At 43.1% G+C, this 19,474-nt stretch overlaps 1 protein-coding gene and 1 non-coding gene across 8 annotated transcripts in view; both read right to left on the bottom strand.

The window, feature by feature from the left end:
• Positions 1 to 2,032: 2,032 nt before the first annotated feature.
• LOC129400421 (U6 spliceosomal RNA) lies at positions 2,033 to 2,139 on the bottom strand. Its single transcript, XR_008627664.1, has one exon. It is a non-coding gene; the product is annotated as a U6 spliceosomal RNA (small nuclear RNA).
• Positions 2,140 to 6,755: 4,616 nt separating this feature from the next.
• The window catches only part of INO80D (INO80 complex subunit D), an 81,688-nt gene continuing 68,969 nt past the window's right edge, over positions 6,756 to 19,474 (bottom strand). For all 7 annotated transcript variants that reach the window (XM_055120525.1, XM_055120524.1, XM_055120519.1 and 4 more), the window contains one exon: positions 6,756 to 18,813. In XM_055120525.1, the coding sequence (XP_054976500.1) occupies positions 17,645 to 18,813 (1,169 nt within the window). In that variant the 3' untranslated portion in view covers positions 6,756 to 17,644. The remainder of the gene's footprint in view (positions 18,814 to 19,474) is intronic.

Consider the following 19,474-nt stretch of genomic DNA (forward strand, 5'->3'; position numbering starts at 1 on the left):
TTAATTTTATGCTATTAATATCATTTGTAGTGATTTGTCTAAATATTTTCTTTATATTATGAAATGTCTAAATATTTTATTTATATTTATTTAAATATTATTTATTTTTAATAAATAAATATTTCCTGAATAAATATAGGCATTTTCGTTAACCATTCATCTCGTTCCTAAAATTCCTTTCTGCAAGGGGAAGCAACCGTCTTGAAAAACCTAAGAAAAGATTAGAAATTACTTTTCCTTTTCCTGCAAAGAGCAATTTCTCACCCCAGCCACTGCTGCCTCAGAACCCAGGAGGTGGGAACCAATTACCATGCCATATAGATCAAGTGAACTTCAGATGTGGCTTCTAGATGCCTCCCTGGGCTGGTGGGATTCTGCAGTCCATGGTGAGAAGGTGCTCCTGGCCCACCTGACCAGTCCAAATCCTGCTAGGAACTTTCCCAGAGACTGAGATGGATGGAGCAAGAAGGAGGCGGCACCTCTTACGGAAGCCATATAACTCTTCCTTGCTCCTCACTTCACCCCTCATCTACATCATTATGGAGAAAGCCAGGGGTCAGGTGACCTGCAACTTTTACAAATTACCCAGGACAAATAGTTATTTGAGGGGAACCACGTCTCCCACCTACTACCCAGGGAATTACTTTAAAACAAGCCATCTCGATAACCCAGTGACACTGAATAAGCAGTGAAATACAGTGTCTCCTCTGAAGCCAAGTAGACACTGAAAAATTGTCTCCAGATGGCTTCCCAGGAAGTCTGGAGAGGCCCATGTCCATCTCATCAGAGACTTCCAGGTCTGAGATCAGCACAGGACCATGTGGAAAACGGCACAGATGGCCAGGTCACCAAGCTGGAGCTAGTCTCCTACCCCACAAAGGACTTCAAGTAACTCTTGGGACAGGCTTGGAAAGAGAGGAGCAATGAGCTGCTAAGTCAGTGAAAACAGGCACAAGGAGAGGCGTGCCCGTTGGGCCAGTCCCTGGCGAGTGGGCCAGGGCAGTCAGAGCAGAGTGCTGGTCTGACATGGCTCCTCCTTGGCCAAGGAGCTTTTGGACATTACCTAAAGGAACAGTCTGCCCCTGGTGGCACACAGGTCCAGACCAAGTGGATCTGGGGCTCACTCAGGCAAGGCCTTCACTTGAGCTCTTTGAATTGGCCTGGGTTCAAATTGTGTTGCTTGACTTGGAGCAATACCTGGTGGTGCGCAGGGCTCATTCCTGGCTCTGCGCTCAGGGATCACTCCTGACTTGGGGGGGACCCTATGTGATGCCAGGGATCAAATTGGGCTCAGTCGTGTGCAAGACAAGCACTTTACCTGCTGTTCTATCTCTCCAGTCACCTGGTTGAGGCTCTTTAGAACAAATAATTTGAAAGGTTAATTAACAAAATATTCAACAAAACTACTCTGCGTTGTTACATCAGTGTGCGTTTGAAGAGCTTGCACCATAATATGGGGCTCTCTATTTTGACAGAATTCAGATGGTCTTAATGCTCTACAAAGAGACAGACACTCTGGTGGGATAGAAGGGTAAATACACTTTCATTTTTGAAGGCAGATAAATGAAGGTCAATTTACAGTGAGATGGGTGACCTTTTTTGGTGATTATCATGTAGAACATACAGATTTCAAATTATGATAAACACCTAAAACTTACAATGTTTTTTTTTAATTTTTTTAATTTTATTGAATCACCGTGAGATAGTTATAAGCTTTCATGTTTGGGTTAAAATCTCACAATGATCAAACACCCATCCCTCCACCAGTGCACATTCCCCACCACCAATATCCCGGGTATACCCCACCTTTCTCACCTTCCCCCTGCCTCTAAGGCAGACAATATTCCCCATACTCTCACTCTACTTTTGGGCATTATAGCTTGCAACACAGACACTGAGAAGTCATCATGTTTGGTCCATTATCTACTTTCGGCGTGCATCTCCCATCCCAATTGGTTCCTCCAGCCATCATTTTCTTAGTGATCCCTTCTCTAGTCCATCTGCCTTCTCCCCTCCGCTCATGAAGCAGTCCAAAAATATGGAATGCTTCACAAATTTGCGTGTCATTCTTGCACAAGGGCCATGCTAATCTTCTCTGTATCGTTCCAATTTTAGTATATGTGCTGCCCAAGCGAGCACTGAAACTTACAATGTTATAAACTAATGTGGCTTCAGTAAAATAAGTATGGTGGTGTAGTAACTTTGTACACCAATATCATGAACAGTAGCACTGTTAGAACCATATTTCCTATGCTATATTCACTGTATCACTTTGTCACTCTCATCCCGTTGTTCATCGATTTACTCAAGTGGGCGCCAGTAATGTCTCCATTTATCCCAGCCCTGAGATTTTAGCAACCTCTTCTTACTCATTTTCCCCAACTATTGGAGGCTCTTTTCAGGGTAAGGGGAATGAGACCTGTTATTGTTACTGTATTTGGCATATCGAATACGTCACGGGGAGCTTGCCAGGCTCTTCCGTGCTATAATAACATTTAAATGCTATGATCACACACCGTCATCCCATTGCTTGTTGATTTGCTCGAGCGGTCACAAGTAACGTCTGCATTGTGAGATTTGTTGTTGCTATTTTTGGCACATCGGGTAGCTTGCCAGGCTCTGCCATGTAGGCGAGATACTCTTGGTAGCTAGCCAGGCTCTCCGAGAGGGGTGGAGGAATCGAACCCAGGTCGGCCACATGCAAGGCAAACACCCTACCCTCCAGGCCAAATGCTGTAACATTTAAAATTCTAATTGATTTTTTAAAATTGGACTAAAGAGATAGTACAAGTGTTAAGGTGCTTGCCTTGTGTGGCGTTAACAAGAGTTCAAGCCCTGCATCTTGTATGCTAAGCACTGCCAGGAGCTCAAGGCTTACTCCTGGCTCTGTGCTCAAGGATCATTCCTGGCAGTTACATGATGAGGTGACACTCAAGCACAAAGCCGGGAGTAGGCCCAGAGAACCATGCATTGCCCCCAAATCTACATCCCCCCAAAATGAATGCATGTGAGCACCATGGAGACCCCCAGCAAGTATTACAAAGAGAAAGTGCAAGATCACCACAACTGGTTGAGTACAAGTGCCGTTAACATGTGTGCAAACACAACTTAAGCACAGGCAAGCAATCTGGCCTGGTGGGTCAAGCATCACAGGAGTGGCCCTGGAGCCTCCTGACCACCGCTGGGGAGACCGCCTATTAAATACATAAAATAATAATAAGTGGATTGACTTATTTCTTTTGGGCCAAAGAGAAAGCTCCATGGGTTGGAGCACATGCTTTGCACACAGGATTCCCACGTTCAGTTCCTGGCACTGCTTGAGCACAGAAAGGAGTGACCCCTGAGGACAGAGCTGGGAGTAGCTCCTGATCATCTCTGGTATTGCTCTAAAATTAAAAAATTAATTTAAATTAATAATAAAATAGAAACAAATAAAAAGACACATCATATTCCTCTCCCATCCCTTCCCTACTTGTTGAGAAATATAGTGATCCTTTCTCAGTATGGCAGGTGTTAAAGAGGCACAGGACAGAGAAAGATAAAAGTTAGGGAGACAGGCACCAGACTCAGCAGACTGGGACACAGACCTTGCAAGCAGGAAGTCCAGCACCACCTGATCCCCCAAGCACTGCCAGGCACAACCCCTGAACACTGAACAGGAAGTAGCCCTTGGGTATCACCAGGTATGACCCAGAACCTCCACCTCTCCAGATAGGGAAATATTCTACATTTAGTTTGTGAGAGGGCTGGAGTGATAGCATAGTGGGTAGGGCATTTGCCTTGCATGCGGCCGACCCGGGTTCGATTCCTCCGTCCCTCTCGGAGAGCCTGGCAAGCTACCTAGAGTATCCCGCCCGCATGGCAGAGTCTGGCAAGCTACCCGCAGTGTATTTGATATCCCCCCCCAAAAAAAATAAAAAACAGTAACACATCTCACAATGGAGATGTTACTGGTGCCTGCTCGAGCAAATCGATGAACAACGGGATGACAGTGACAGTGCTACAGTTTGTGAGAAGTAAGTGCTACTATGGAGAGTGAGTAAGGATTTCTCTGAGAAGGAAGGCTTCCTGGGCACCCAGGTCAGACCACCCAGATCAGAGAAGCCCTGAAGAGACCTCCCTGGTGGTCACACAGTGGGTTTGGTTCCAATAGGTTTATGGGGAGCCTAGACACCCAAGCTATGTGGGGACCTTCCAATGGAGAAAGGAAGGAATTTGTATCAAGGGGTTCAGGCCCAGCATCATAAACAAGTCTTGGTGAACTTTGGAGAACCTTTAGAAAGCCAGTGTGGCAAAAGTACATGCCAAGGATTTGAGGAAAGAGAGAAGCAGGAGAGTAGTTGGGAAATGTGTAATCTAGTCACCCAATGATAGATTGCTGGGAATTGACAGAAGATTCCAGCATGGAGAAGGGAGCCTTTCTATTTGCTGAATGAATGAGTGAGCAAAAGAACAAGAACTAAAAATCCAAGTGAAATTCAAGCTAGTACAGAAGTCAAGGCATGGCCTTGTGTGCAGCTGACCTCAGGTCCAGTCTCTACACTGCATTAGGTTCTCTAAGCATTTCCAGGAGTGACTCCTGAGCACAGGGCCAGAAGTAAACCCCGAGCACTTCCAGGAGTCGCCCCCAAGCCACATGCTCTCCCCCTCACCCCCAAATCTAAGTGAGAGCTGGTTAAAAAGGTAGAGCCCTTGCCTTGCATATGCAAGGTCCTGGGTTTGGTTCCTGGCACTCCAATGAAAAACAAAGAAAGAAAAATGTTAAATTAATGAAATGAAATTGAAGTGTAACAGATTATGGAGTTTTAAATTGTATCAGGGTAAAAGCATATTTCTGATGGATTGATTTATGGGTAGGGAGATTGTAAAGGTTGGATGCATGTTCTGCATGTGGGAGGCCCAAATTTGATCCTTGGCACCAAATGGTCCCCTGATCAACACCAGGAGTGTCTCCCAAGATCTGCTGAGTGTGCCCATTCCCCCCACCCCATGGGGAAATGCTAAGTATGGATTTAGATGACTTGAATTTATAGGGGTGGGCAAATGTGGAGGTGGAGGCCCCCAGGAAGCAGTAGGAGATTGACATGTGAGAGCCATCAGAGTTGCAGACAGACCTACGAGGTTCTTCCCCAGGGAGGTCAACGTCTTACCAAACAGCAGAAGGATCCAACACGGGGAGCCCAGGGCTTATAAATAAAATAGCAGATTACAGTGAACTGCTCTGTAAAATTTGTCTTTTTTCTTCTAAATGATGTAGTTGGTTCCAACCATCAGCTGTCGTACACAATCCGGGGTATCATCAGTTTGAGCTTCTTTTCAATAACCATCTCTTTGCATTTTGACCCGGATGTCCTTGCTTCCAATGTAACACTGTGCATTATAATCTAGAACTCATCAGCTTCCTGAGAGCCACTGTGTGGGGAGTCGGTTCCACCCCTCCCTTCTACAGCTGATATTATTCTCCGAAGAACCCTGGGTGAAACCTTTCCCTTGCTCCTGCTCTCTTTCGTGTGGGGTAAGAGTGGGGGTCGGGGTGGAGGATCAAACCTAGGCCTCACACGTGGGGAGCATCTGCTTCAACCTCTAATTTCATCTCTGGGTCCTGTTTCCAAATCTCTTTGACTCTCTCCTTTACCTGTTTACTGTTTACTTGACCTGTTTGCTGAGTTTTGAGGTTGTTTAACTAACCTGTTGAGGAGCCTCCTTCTGCCTCACATCTGTACTTACAAACCTCATCTCCCAAACTCTGCTGCCAGTGTTGCCAGTGTTCCCGAGTTCACAATGCCCTGCAGCCTGTCACAATCATGCTCTTGAGCATATCAGCTATTCCAGCCTATCCCAAGCTCCTCTATGCATTACACTCGTCACTCCATTGCTCCGGTTCCTTATACAAATTATAAGGCATCCTGAATACCAACTGCTTCTCCATTCAAATACTTTCTCCACTTCTGAAGGTCTATATACTGTCTACTTATTAATACCAGTTTTAAGTGCTCTCTGCCATGAGATTGTCTCTTCTTTGGCTGGAAATCATAGAGATGATTCCTGACATGAACTTATCCTCTTGTAAGCATTCTCACAATTGCTTTTTTTGGACAGTTTTGCATACTTTCTCCTACCCTGCACTGCACTGTAGTACTGCCATCCCGCTGTTCATCGATTTGCTTGAGCGGGCACCAGTAACGTCTCCATTGGGAGACTTGTTACTGGTTTTGGCATATAGAATACGACCTGGGTAGCTTGCCAGCCTCTGCCGTGTGGTAGGGATACTCTCCGTAGCCTGCCAGACTCCCCAAGAGGGATGGAGGAATCAAACCCGGGTTAGCCGTGTGCAAGGTAAATGCCCTACCTGCTGGGCTATCGCTCCAGTCCCTCCTACTATATGGCAGGCTTTCAAATGTAGAATCCAGTCTAGATTCATCTTTTTGTTTTTAGGGTGACAGTCAGTGATGCCTGGGGGTTATGCCCAACTCAGTGTTTGGGAGTTGCTCCTGACAATGCTTGGTACTTGATCATGCAGTACTGGGGGTTGAATCCTTACCCAGGGCTCTAGAATGCAAAGTATGTGCAAAGTATGTGTTCCAGCCCTTTGAGCTTTCTTCCCAGCCGGCAAAATGTTGATTTCTTTTAGAAAAGCAAAGTACAGTTTTTCAGAAGTATCTTAACTATCCCTTGATTAGGGACCAAACAAAACAAATTGAAATACCATCTCCCCCACAAAAAGTTTATCTTTATAAAAAGAATGTGTGCTCAGATGATTACTAATTTTATTGCAAATCTTGTCTTGGCCCGTATTTGTAGCACAAAACCCATCAGCAACAAAAGACAGCACAGGAAATGGAAACTTCCAATCTATATTAAAAAAAGAAAGAACAACTCAATTCCAAGAAGTCACAAGGTAAGCACTTGGTAATGTTTTAAAGAAAATGGTTTGTTGTATATGCTTTTTTTCTTTTTTTTTTCTAAACTTTTGATTAGATAAAATAGAAACTGGCTTATAAGATATCCATTACAGAATAGAACAATTTCAAGTGCAACTTTTGGTTGGTTCTCAAAGTTGGATACCATATTAAAGTCACCCTGGATAGCATTAACCCACCACCATTACAAATAACATCATTATCAAAATAACCATAACAAACTATGATTAAACACAGTTCTTAATAAAACATAAGATATATATGTAAGGATTTATCCTATTTAAATAACAAAAGGGGAAATATCTACCCTGGATTAGTAGCTTTCATCAACATCCAAAATAAAGTATACAAAAAACAGGGCTACTTCACAGCAAGATTTATTAATACATCCAAAAGAAAGAAAAATCATTTTGTCACACTATATACAGATAATACATACAGTGTTTTATACACATATTACATCAGTTTTTACACAAGAAAAATATACATAAAAATGTAAACTTTTGTATACAAAAACCCTTAAACAAATTAAACAAGGACCAGATAACAAAAGGAGACCAATCCATTATTATTTCATCAAATTTTTAAAACAGTAATACAGTACATTCATTGAGATATATATGGAAAATGTGAGCCATTTCTTCTTATTTAAAGGGAAATTACAAACTAAAAGCCCTTCACATCCCAAAGTGTGGCCTCCCCCAGCAACTATACCTCACCTGACATCATTTATGCCTTTCTTGCAGAACTGGGGTGCTTACCAAACCGCCCCTCCATTGTCTTCTTACCCCTATAGTCTGCAGAAACCAGAGGCTCCTAGCTTTTGTGCACCAAAGTTTCTAGCCATGACCACGAATACAGAGAAGATTCTCAGTTTGTAAGTTCCCTTTAAGCCTTTTTTTAAAGTTGTAAATATTTTTGACATATAGCCTATTAAACATACTTGTGTGCCAAGGTGAATGAGAACACTGAAAAAAGAAGGGCTTAGAGAACTGCTAGCCTTCCTTGCTACCGTGCAGTTATTTTTTAAAAAACTGTGCAGCCTGACAATTACTGCTTTCAAACAAGCTGCCTCACCTTTGATTTCCCACTGCAACTTGGTATCAACCTACACTTCAGTACTCTAGTTAGTACCACTCAACTGCCAAGAGGTTTTCAGTTAAAGGCTGTTTCTGATATCAAGTTCTAGCTAAGCTACTCTGAAATAATTTAAACCCCAACTTTTCTATTTTACTCTTTAGGGCTACTCTTCCTTAACTGTCATTTGAAACACCATCTTAACATTTAGGATTGTCTATCTACTTTCCTCTCTCTGTAAGGTACATCTTGAAATGTAATCTTGCTGCCAACTAACTCATCACAACATAAAAGTGAACAGTGTTTTTCTTAAAATTCTTTCATTCAGTGTGTCAAATTGATATACTCAATAAAAGTACCTGCAGTTGTTGGGGAATAAGAGTTAAATCTATGTTAATTAAGTAAATATGCAAGCTTGGAATTCTTTGAAGAGAACAGTCTGGGAAGAGCATTAACTCAATGAAAGCAAAACATGCATAAGACAGCTTCACTGAGAGAGCTGCCTTCTCTCAAACTTGAATTCTGAACAAGGCAGTATAACAATAAGGTGATAGATATATTTCCCTGCAGCTAGAGAGTAGTTAACTTCCCCCAGGCAAAATGATCTCAATGATCATTATTTATTAATGAAAGAAAGAGGCAAATTGGTGAATTAAGTTGATCTAGGAGATGGTAGATGACAGACACTAATGGAAATGTTCGGATTACTTTAGAACTGAAATAAACAGGCTGGCTTGTGGTACACATCTCCATTTCAAAGAAAGGGGGAACGGGTAAGGTTCCCCAAATGAATCTTCAGCTCGTTCTTACTCCCATGGAACAGATGGTATTATTAAAATGACAGTCTCCCTCTCCATTAAAAAGGAAACAAAAACAAATAAAAATAAAGGGAAAAGGAAGATAAATAAATAATATGTGATGTCTTCAGATGACACTTCTAAATGTTCTTTTAAATAATTTTTGATAATGTACTTTAAAAATCATTACATACAACTGCCACTGTAGTGACAATATTCCAGTAGGGGCAGCAATTTGCTAAATGTAAAAGATTGCCATTTAAAACTCATACATATACATGTGTATATACAGTATATCAACACTATTTATATACATATATATCTCGAGAGCAACATTTCATTGCCTTTGAATATCTATATATCCACTCCCACAATATATACTAGAGACATACTGTGTGAGTATATACGAAAGTATATGTACACATGCTTCAACATGTATAAATACACTTTTTCTGTGTGTGCATAAGAGCTTTAAAGGCACAATATATAAGGATGCAAGTTTTCTAGAGAGCTGCAGCAAAGTTAAAACAGAATGTCGCAGATGTGAGAAAATCAAAAGAGAGGAAAGAATTCATTAAAGCCATTTCATCATGAGTACAATGAGTAATAAAATTCAAGAGGCTTATGTGTGATTTTTGTAAGTTTCCATTAATATGAAAATGGTAAATATATGATTGAACCACAGAGTAGCCAAATATCTTAAAAGGTGAATTAGTGACAATAAATGAAATAAACCTTACACCAATATCATAAAACCTTAATCACCTTTTTCAAGTAGCATATCCCAAAATTATCAAGGTAGAATTTTCAAATTACCTTTGTTTAAGTGTTGGCTTTTTGTTGGTTTCTGAGATAGGTGCATGACCAATTTCTCAAATTACTATGGAAAAATGTTACCAAAACTTAAATCTTCTAAAAAACTTCTAGATAAAGACCTTTAAAAGAAACAACTGTGAAGGTAATAAAAAAAAAAAACCTGGGTAGAAACATGATGAAGTGTGATTTTTTAAATGATAAGACTGAGTTAGAAGGCAGAAAAGATGAAGAGCAGTAGAGTTGGCAAGAGTAGTTTTGACAGGAATTAATATATAATAACCATAAACAAGACTATAATCCAAAGGACTTCCATTTTAGTATGCTCTGATGATATACTCTAGACTGTAACCTCCTTTTGCTTTACAGAATAATCCAAAGACATATAATCTTGCTTAACAGAGGCTGTTTACCTATTATACACACACATTTTTAGGGAAATATATGTATATAGCTTTATCTATACACACACATATACATACGTGTATATATAGATTTATACAAATGTATAAATAAACATAATACTTCTCAATCTTTCCATTGACAAGGCAAGTTCACATTCAGCAAAGTGCCACCACATCTCATATACACATCTCTGTACAGATATACACAAAAGGGTCTATTTTCACCCTTCAATCAGGGGGAATTTATTCTAGCAAATCCCATTAACCACTAACTGAAGGGAGAAATGGCACCAATACAAACTCCCTTCTTTCATTTGCATGCATATGTACAAGAAATATGCAGATTTTTAAAAAACTATAAAGCAAGAGTGAGTGAAACTGGGAGATGCCGCAAAAACACAACTGTAAAAAAGAACAATATATAAAGCTTCCCTAAGGTGTGGGCTGTATCTAAGATTAACAAGGTTTGAAAAACAACTACAAATTTTGGGTGTATTATCATACGTTGTTTTGATATATTTTCAACACACATTTTTATATTAAAAATAAATGTGTTCAAAGCACTTAATACCAAATTGTTAAACTGTTTTGACTATTTTCGACCACCAGACTCCAGAAATGAATGTACAGCAAAAATGACAACTTAGAACTCAAAATACAGGAATGTAGTAATATCAGTTGAAGGCCATTCTAACTTCATATGTAATACAATGGAGTAATTAAAAAAATTTTTTTTAGAAATAAGTGAAATTATTCCAACTTTGGAAGATGAATGGTAAAATATATGATCCCACAAACTGTTCGAACAAAGCACTCCCATCCAAAAATTGCATTCTTTATAAAAAGGCCTATACATTTTCTTAACCTCACCCAAAAAAGACATGTCAACAATTATTTTCTAACTCAGAGTATGAATAAATTTATTATTAACATTTAAATAAAGGTTCAGTTGATCTCTGGTCCCATCACCCCAATAGATAAACACTGCTCTTATCTGGGTTTGTCTGTCTCTCCCATACTTATGTTCAAAAGTGAGAGAAGTTGATATTAGAACCGACTGTTTCTCATACCATTGTTAAAGCAAAGCAGAATATAAGTTAATCAAAAGGGTAAAATAAGATGCACATGATATTAGACCTAGCCTTTTAGCACAAGATAAAATAATGAAAAGTTTAGAGCATCTATACAACAGAGACAATGAAAAAAAGTCCAATATCCTCAATGAAATAAATCATACTTTTTACAATACATTCTGTTACCTTTCTCTATTTTCATCTAAGCACACATTCATCTCTCACACAAGTGCCCCCAATGTATAGTTTTGCATGTGTGTAAAACCACAGACATCTACATGCACACAAGCAATTTAATTCTCTATTTAAGTCACAGTGGGAATTCCTTAGTGAGGAGGGATAAAAAGTTCCTGAATAAGACACTGAGAAGAACATCTAGATTTATTATTTTCTCTATTTTATGTCCCAACTTACAGATTAAACTGTAAAGAATAAATCCATAGGAAATAAAAGAGGTCTTAAAAACTTAGTTTACAAATTCCAGCTATAGTAGTTGGGAATTTTACTTGATTTATGTATTTCTATTTACCCTGTAACTAAGCTTCTAGCCATCATAAGTGTAAACCACAGATCATTGACTAAAGAAACATGATTCTCAACAGTTGAGCAGTAATACACGGTTTAAAGGTGTTCTACATTTTGAGGCCCCAAGATATCCTTTTTATTTTATATTATCTGCAAGGTAGCAAAGGAAAGCTATACACCTTGACACGGCAGAGATCCAGTGTAAAAAGGTGCTTCACTAGTTCGTTTTGTCCAAAAAAAAAAAAAAAAAAGAAAGAAAAAAAAAAGAAAAGAAAAAGCTCATATATAATTTTTCAGCTATTAAACACATAGGCAACATAATTCATTACACTCAATACAGCTTTAGTATAAAACTTATAATTTATGAGGTGATGTTAATAGCATAAATTAATATACCTTTTTCTCTTAAAATCTACAATAAGTATTCTGAAAGCTCGTCGGGGAAGGAGATTTTTTTTTCTTTTAAATAAAAAGTCTTAAAGCTGTGCGTGATGGGAAAGGAGGCTGCCTGCTGAAGCTGAGAGGAGAGCGTGAGGGAGAAACGGGAGAGTCGTGAGCAAGACGCTGTGGGCCGCGCAACCGAATATGGTTTTCCTCTTCCTTGCGCTCTCTTCAGTGGAGTCACCTTTAGTTTCTCTTAAAACTAGTTTGCTTATTTCTAAAAACTGCCCTAATTTCCACAAGGAATCCCTGAGACATACTCGACACGACACAGTGAAAAGCACGATCACTGCGGAGAGGAACTGACCCGCCCCCTCCAGGTCCCCAACCTCCCGTCAGTCGCGGCCTCGCACCCCTGTTGGGCGCCTGGGCCCTGCGGCACCGCCTGTGGAGCTTTGCTTTCCTTTTCTTTTCTTTTCCTCAGGGGAACTTTGGGTGCGTATAGAGCTCACTTCAGTGGTCCCCAGTTTAAAACAAACGTACACACACACAAACACACACACACATCACATATCTCACACACACACACAACCCAAAGCCGACGCGGGGAAGGCGAGGCCTCTGTGTGGGCATGCCGCACACCTCAGCCGTGGCCGCTGAGCTGCCCGCACCGGGCAGAGCTTCCCTGGGGGGGCCCCCCAGATACAGCCAAGACTCCCACCCGGGCCCGCCACATGCCTCTGGGAAGAGCCAACCTGCCTTTCCTCAGCTCCGTCTCACAGTGCTGACAGGGAAGCTACCGCAACAGACACGCGGGCCCGAGGAGCCGATTTATCCATTCAGAAATAAGGCGAAGCTGGACCCACAAGTTTCACATTAACGCGACTCGTTTTGTGTGTGCGTGTGTGTTCTGTTTTGTAAGGAAAACATAATATTGATTATGTCGTGATGTGTCCCTAACTCACTGGTCAAGGGGGGAAATGCTTAACAAATACCAAATGTGTTCTTCATTGGTGTTTGAGAGATAGTATTCGAAAGGTTAATCTACTCAATACAGATTTTGGTTCCCGCCAGAATATGATACTGGAAAGCTTACGAAACTCAAAAGAAAGTTAGTGTGTGTGTATGGCCCCCTTAGGTCTCCCCTACCCCCAACCCTCCTCTCCTGCAAACTAAGAAATGTATTTCTCATCAGGGAAAAAAATTCTAGTAGAGATTAGTGATGAAAGAGATGCAAATAAAGATTTTTCAGTATGACTGCATTTTTTTTTTTTAAGGAACCCTTCAAAAATCGCCTCAATAAACTGCAGAGTTCTGTTGATCATTCAGAGCAGTGTTCCTCAAACTTCTCCTGATCATGGCCCCATTCCAACTGTGTCTCCTTCCTATGGCCCCCTTATCCTTCCAGGGGGCCCCTCATTTAGATGGATGGTTTTCACCTGAAATATCCTGGGAGACCACATGGACCCCAGCTGAGAAATGCTGACTTAGAAGACCTTTACGTTATTTTCTATGTGCCAGATTATAAAATAGAGGTTAATAAAAATTTTACTCTACTTTTTCATAAAATTTTAAAAGGCTAAAACTAAGGATGAAGAAACTGGAAAGTGGACACCTACATTTTTCTAATGAATTTCAAACCTGTTAAATAACTAGTGTCATTAATATCCTCATGTTCTTAAAATACCTATCCATAACACCTGGAGAAGAGCAACAGCCTCCCCCGGCAGGTACCTGCGCAGAGCAGACGTTACTTCCTTCTGATCAGAGAAGTCTCTGGCTCGGGCCTAGGAACACTGGGTGAGATTTAGCTCAGACAATGAAAAGACTTAAGAGTTTGCTCATCACAGAAAATGCTGATTCTTAACTTGTGGCGGAGAGATTGGGTTTCTGTAGAAAATAAATCTTAAAAATAATTACTTGGTAAAGATAAAGAATTTTATCTTTAAATTTTAAGAGAAAGGGAGGAGAAAGGGGGAAACCCATCATTTTCAACCTGATCTCCAAACCTTCTAGTTGCTTCTCATGAAGTTATAATCTTTTCATGGAGGGACACCAGACACACCACATAGCCTGCCAACATGAAATTGCTCAGGAAGTCATTTATAAAGCAGTTCTATCTCACGCGGTAGGTTACTAGAGAAAAATCACCCTTTGCTGTATAAGCTATGTGACGGTAATTAGAAAAATTTTCCATTGCATAGTCTGTCACTTGGTGGGTTAAGTGTAATTGCTATTTACTATTGTGGATTGTTTACTAGCTATATAACCTACCCAGATGTGCAAATTGCTAAGCTCTTTTTACAGAGAAAAACAATGTCTTAAGTACTTTAATTAAAATAATATTAACTATTATGCAGAGAGTAAAGGAGAAAAGGAGAGAAAACACATCTTTTCTTCAAATGCTATAGATCACAGCAGTGAATAACATACATTAGAATGGAATTCAAATTTCAGAGCACAGAATGTATCCATTAACTGCAGCCACTTGGTAAATAAAATCACATTAACACAATCTAACTGGCCTTAAAATGGTCCCAAAGAACTACAGAAATAGAGTTTGAAGCGTCTTTGCCACTATATCTCATGAGTTTAATACTGGAAAAAAGCTACTTTTCACCTAATTAGAACCTTATATAATGTTTGTTTTTAATTTTGGTATTGCCTTATGATAGCATAAGTATTCTTTTAAGAGACACTGATGTTTATATATCTGGAGTAAAAAAAATAAGAACACTCCTTTCTTGAAATATCAGTAGCAAAGCCTACAACTAATAAGGGTAGAAGCACTTAGCTAGAAGAAAAGAGTAATGGATATCTCTGGGGTCACAGGCGTTCTTTCTCCTCTCTCTTCCAGAAAGGGACTCACAAGAAACAGCAAGAGCCATGCCAACTGCATGCTCAAGATTTATTTTGAAGTAGACTAAATGGGAGGGAACTTTTTTTTTTTTTGCTAACTCCTTAGACCGATGCAGATACTTCCTAAGGGTGCCCTTTCTTCAGCTACATCGTGTGGGCATCTAAACAAAACGAATTTACTCAGCATTTTTGGTGTGAAGCTATAACTGGCAACATTCCTGATCATTTCATGCCTCCTTACTAGAAAGCAGAAAAGGGCTTTTAAATGCACATAAAAACAGAAATTTGCAAATAAAATGTGCAACTTACTGCAAACTCAGTTTGGATAACTGAAGAATTTTAAGCAGCCACTGTGCAGGACAAACAGCCAGCGAAGTTCAAATTGACAGTCCATGTGTTGCTCTGCTACAACCTTTAATTAGCACACAATGGAGACAACATCAAATCGCTAGGAATGGATAGTTTCTAGTGGTAATTATACTGAGATGTGGAGGGTTTAGAGAGCTAAATGACACTTTTGAGCAGAGGTAACTACTCAGAATCATCTTGTTACAGTACATTAAAATAAAACAGTTTACTAACATAGGCTCACAAGTGAGAAATATTCAAATTATTTCTTCTCACCATTCAGAAAAAAAAAATTTAAGGTGACACCAAATATAATTTTGATTTGTGACATAACTTATAACTTAATTTCTCAATCTGCAAACAAGGCAAAGCTATTTAAAATGAATCTTCCAATCAACTATCATGATTTTAAAAAGAAAAAAACTAAATATATTACACATATTTTTGGCCCACAAAAAGAAACTTTAATAAATACAAAATAGGGCAGATAATGATTTCATACAGTCATGTGACACTTGCCCTCCATGACCTCAGGCACGTGGGATCTGCATAATGCCTGCTGATCAATCATTCTTCTAAAAAGCAGAGAAGGAAAAGCTTTCAAAAGAAGGTAAGAATTAGCATGGCATAAAGAGAATATTACATATAGGAAGTAGGAAAATACATCCAAATCTTTACCTATTGAAAAGGAATTAAGATCAAATATTCCCTGACAAATGAATTATTATATCACATCATTAATAGATATGTTCTCTCTACTCATCTTTTAAAATATATATATGTAAATTAGACTAGACTCGGGTATAAATAGCCAATGATACCTCGGGGAACAGTGAAACTTCTCAGCAGAAGCGAGCACAGATGCCTTTAAAATCTAGTTCCGCCTTGTGGCAGAGAGAAGGGAGGACGGGAGAAGGCAGGTTAAAAAAGAAACCACACATATTCGTCTCAGAGTCACCAACTTACTAAACTACCCCCTATGATTTTTAACCCTAACGTCCTGGTATTTCAAATAAAAAAAAAAATCTCCAAACATAAGCCCAAGTCCCTAGATTGTTTTAAAGAGTACTGAGAGGTGAGTAAAACTTATATCTAATTTCTATATTCTGCTTTAAAAGAAACTTTCAAAGGTGTATCCTTCAGATCTGACACATCACTTCACCACGGGCACACTGATCCTACAAGTGTCGTCAACAGCTTACAAGTCTTACCAAAGAATCACTACTGTAAACATAAAAAAAAAAAAAAAAAGCAAAAGATGGATCAGGGAGTTCACAGACCCCGTCTTTCCAAATCCACGGGCCCCATCCCGCTTTCATGTCAACTCCGTGACCCATGACATTTTGTGAAGGGACTGCATGACAGGGGACTGGGAAACCTTTAAACGCACGTCTGAAAGGGCGAGATGACAGTCAGGTCTGAGTCTCAGCCACCCTGCCACTGCTGCACCCCCACCTCGCTGCGCCCCGCCCCCCGTGGCACTGAGCCCCACCCCCTGCCCTCACCCCCGCCCCCATGGCACTGCCAGGAATTGAGCTCTCGGCTCCGTTTCCCCTCCGGCTGACTGACGTGGTGGAGACCCTCTCCCTCTCTTCTCCGGACCCGACCGAGCCCCCTCTCTCCGCGGGAGGCTCGGCTACAGGGCGGGAGGGCACGGCCAACCTTTCCGTGCGGTGGGAGGCCGGGAAACGCGGGAAGGAAGACCATCAAACGGGACACCCGCTGCTCCCTGCCCTGCACAAACACACACGTGTGGGCACACACATACACACACACCGGCGGTCAAAGGACAGTCTTTTTCCTTTTTTAATGAAACATGATCACAATTAGGAATGGAGTCCTGGCCTCGTGTGGGGACGGCGGCGGCGGCGGCGGCGGCGGGGGGCTGGGGGGGCTAAGCCGGAGCCTCGGGCTGCCTCTCCGGGGCACCATCTGCGAAGGGCAGCGTTCTATCTAGAACCACCTAGGTCAAGTCATCTGGCCACAGAATGGGAAAGCGTTGATCTGAACTCTAGGAAATAGTAAAGGGCACTGGTAATCTGAGGTATCTTCCACTTCTAAGACTTGCTGCTAAAAAATCACTTCTATCCAGTCACTGTGCTGAGCCACTAAGGAGACCACGGGGGGTGGGGTGGGGTGGGGTGGGGGCGCAGTGACCCTGCGGGGAGGGAATGAGCACCAGTGCACAGGGGCACACGTGAACACTGCAGCAAGGTCCACTGCGGGGAGGGGACGGAGGTGGGGGGGGAGCGACTTGTTTCACTGGAAAAAGGGGGGTTCCCCTCGAGTCCCCATCTGCTAGTTTGAAAATTCTTCTTTAGGAAAAGGAGGAAGTGGGGATGGGACGGGGGGAGGGGAGGGGGAGTGATACCGAGGAGGAAAGGAAGGTTTTTTTTAAAAAAAAGAAAACGCCAGGCTCCCCACCTGCCTGCGACACACAGACGCGCTCAGTTGGGGGAGGTGAAGGGGGAGGACGCGTTATTGGTACTCGTAGCTGTGGCACCTGTTACTGTGAAGCCTGTAGGAGGGGCTATCGAGCTGTGGCTGGGCTGCAGGTCCTTGGGGATGCCACTGTGCGCGCTCAGCTGGTGGCCGAAGGCGGCGCTGAACTGCGGGAGCTGCTGCTTGGGCGAGGTGGAGGCCAGGAGTTCGGCGGACGGCCCCATGCCACTGAAGCTGGTCTGCGGCAGGCCCGGCAGCACGCTGGAGCTGCTGGGGGTCGCGGTGGCGAAGGCAGGCTGTGTGGTCTCTGAGTTCGACGACGTGGTGGGGGGCGTGGAGAGGGAGGTGGAGAGGAGGTGCCCGTCGGCGCCCAGGAGGTTGCTGAAGGGGGAGGCGTCGCCCAGGCTGACGGGCAGGCTGCCCCAGTGAGTCCTGGGGTTCACCACCCCGGCCAGGGGCACCTCGAGCGGGGCGGGGAGCAGGTGCGGCGCCATGATGGGCATCTCGGCTGAGAAGGTAGCTGCCATGGAGTCCCCCGAGAACGAGGCCGTGTGGGGAGAGGTGATGTGGTCGCTGTAGGGGGACGGCACGTGCTCGCTGTCGTAATGGCTTCCGGGGGGCGAGGAGTGGGAGTGATCACTGCTGTATTGCTGTCGTGAGGTGATTAGGTCGTCTGCCTTGCTCAGCAGCGGGGCAGGGAGTGGCCTCTGGGAGGCATGGCTGCCGTCGTGGAGTCCGGGGAACTGTCCCGGGAAGGCTCGCTCCCCGAGCGCACTCTGGCTGATCAGAGTGGCAGAAGTAAGGCCGACGTTGGCGGGGGCAGAGAACTGCCCCTGGATCTGCCCTGCCAGGGGGGGAGGTGGGTTGGACAAGGTGGCCGAACGCAGGAGGTTCTCGTCCAGCTCGAGGCTGGAGAAATTGTCGGGGACCATGCGCCCGTTCAACAGCTCCCCGAGGTCCGTGTTGACTTCCCGGCTCAAGGACGGGATTCCCGACGCCCCGGTGCCGCCGGAGAACACCCCGATCCCTCTCTCGGACAGCTCCTGCACCGGCACGCCGTCGGACTGGGTCAGCACCCCGATGGTGCTCAGGCACTCGAGGGAGCTGACGGCCTGCAAGGCCCGTTCGAGTTCCTCGGCCTCTTCGGTGGTCGGGATGAGGTCTCCGTTCTTTCCTGAGTGGACACAAGGCACGGAGGGACAAGTCAGTGGGGCATGCACCCGTCCCACCGCGCAGAGATCACCCGCTGGAATGACCCTGCACAGCTTTCTGTGGGAAGAGAGTCTGGGGGAGAGGGGGGGAAGTGGCGGGGAAGGACAGGACGGAAAGGGAAATGCGGAATGTTGGTCTGCAGGACAGCGCCGAGATGCCACACTGTCCCCAGGCTGCTAATGCTGGTGTATCCCAGTGTTGGCAAATTCCGCCCCCCACCCCTGTCAAAGTGTTAGGGGCCCACCAGTTTGAACTATAGAATTACAGTTTGAACCAGTGACTATGGGATTACATGAGCTGCCGCCTGGAGTCACTGAACTGGCAACCCCAAAACCTGTCAGTTCATTTTTCAGAGGAGCCAGAGGAGAGAAATCCCCCTGGGTCCCCCTGCTCCGGCAGCAGGGGCCACTGTGGAAGGCCTGGACAGATACTCCACTCAGCTCACAGGTTACCTGGCAAACGCTTCTGAGCTGCTCTCTAACCCTTTCCGGCTCATTCTTCTCCCATTCCTAATTTTTAGAAAACAGATGTCCATGGGCTGATTTCATTTTTTTAAAAAAATTTTATGGTTCAGGGATGTGGTTCAGTGATACAGGACTGACCTTGTATGTGTGAGGCTCTGG

The sequence above is a fragment of the Sorex araneus genome, chromosome X (genome assembly GCF_027595985.1).
Source record: "Sorex araneus isolate mSorAra2 chromosome X, mSorAra2.pri, whole genome shotgun sequence".
Taxonomy (NCBI): Eukaryota; Metazoa; Chordata; class Mammalia; order Eulipotyphla; family Soricidae; genus Sorex; species Sorex araneus.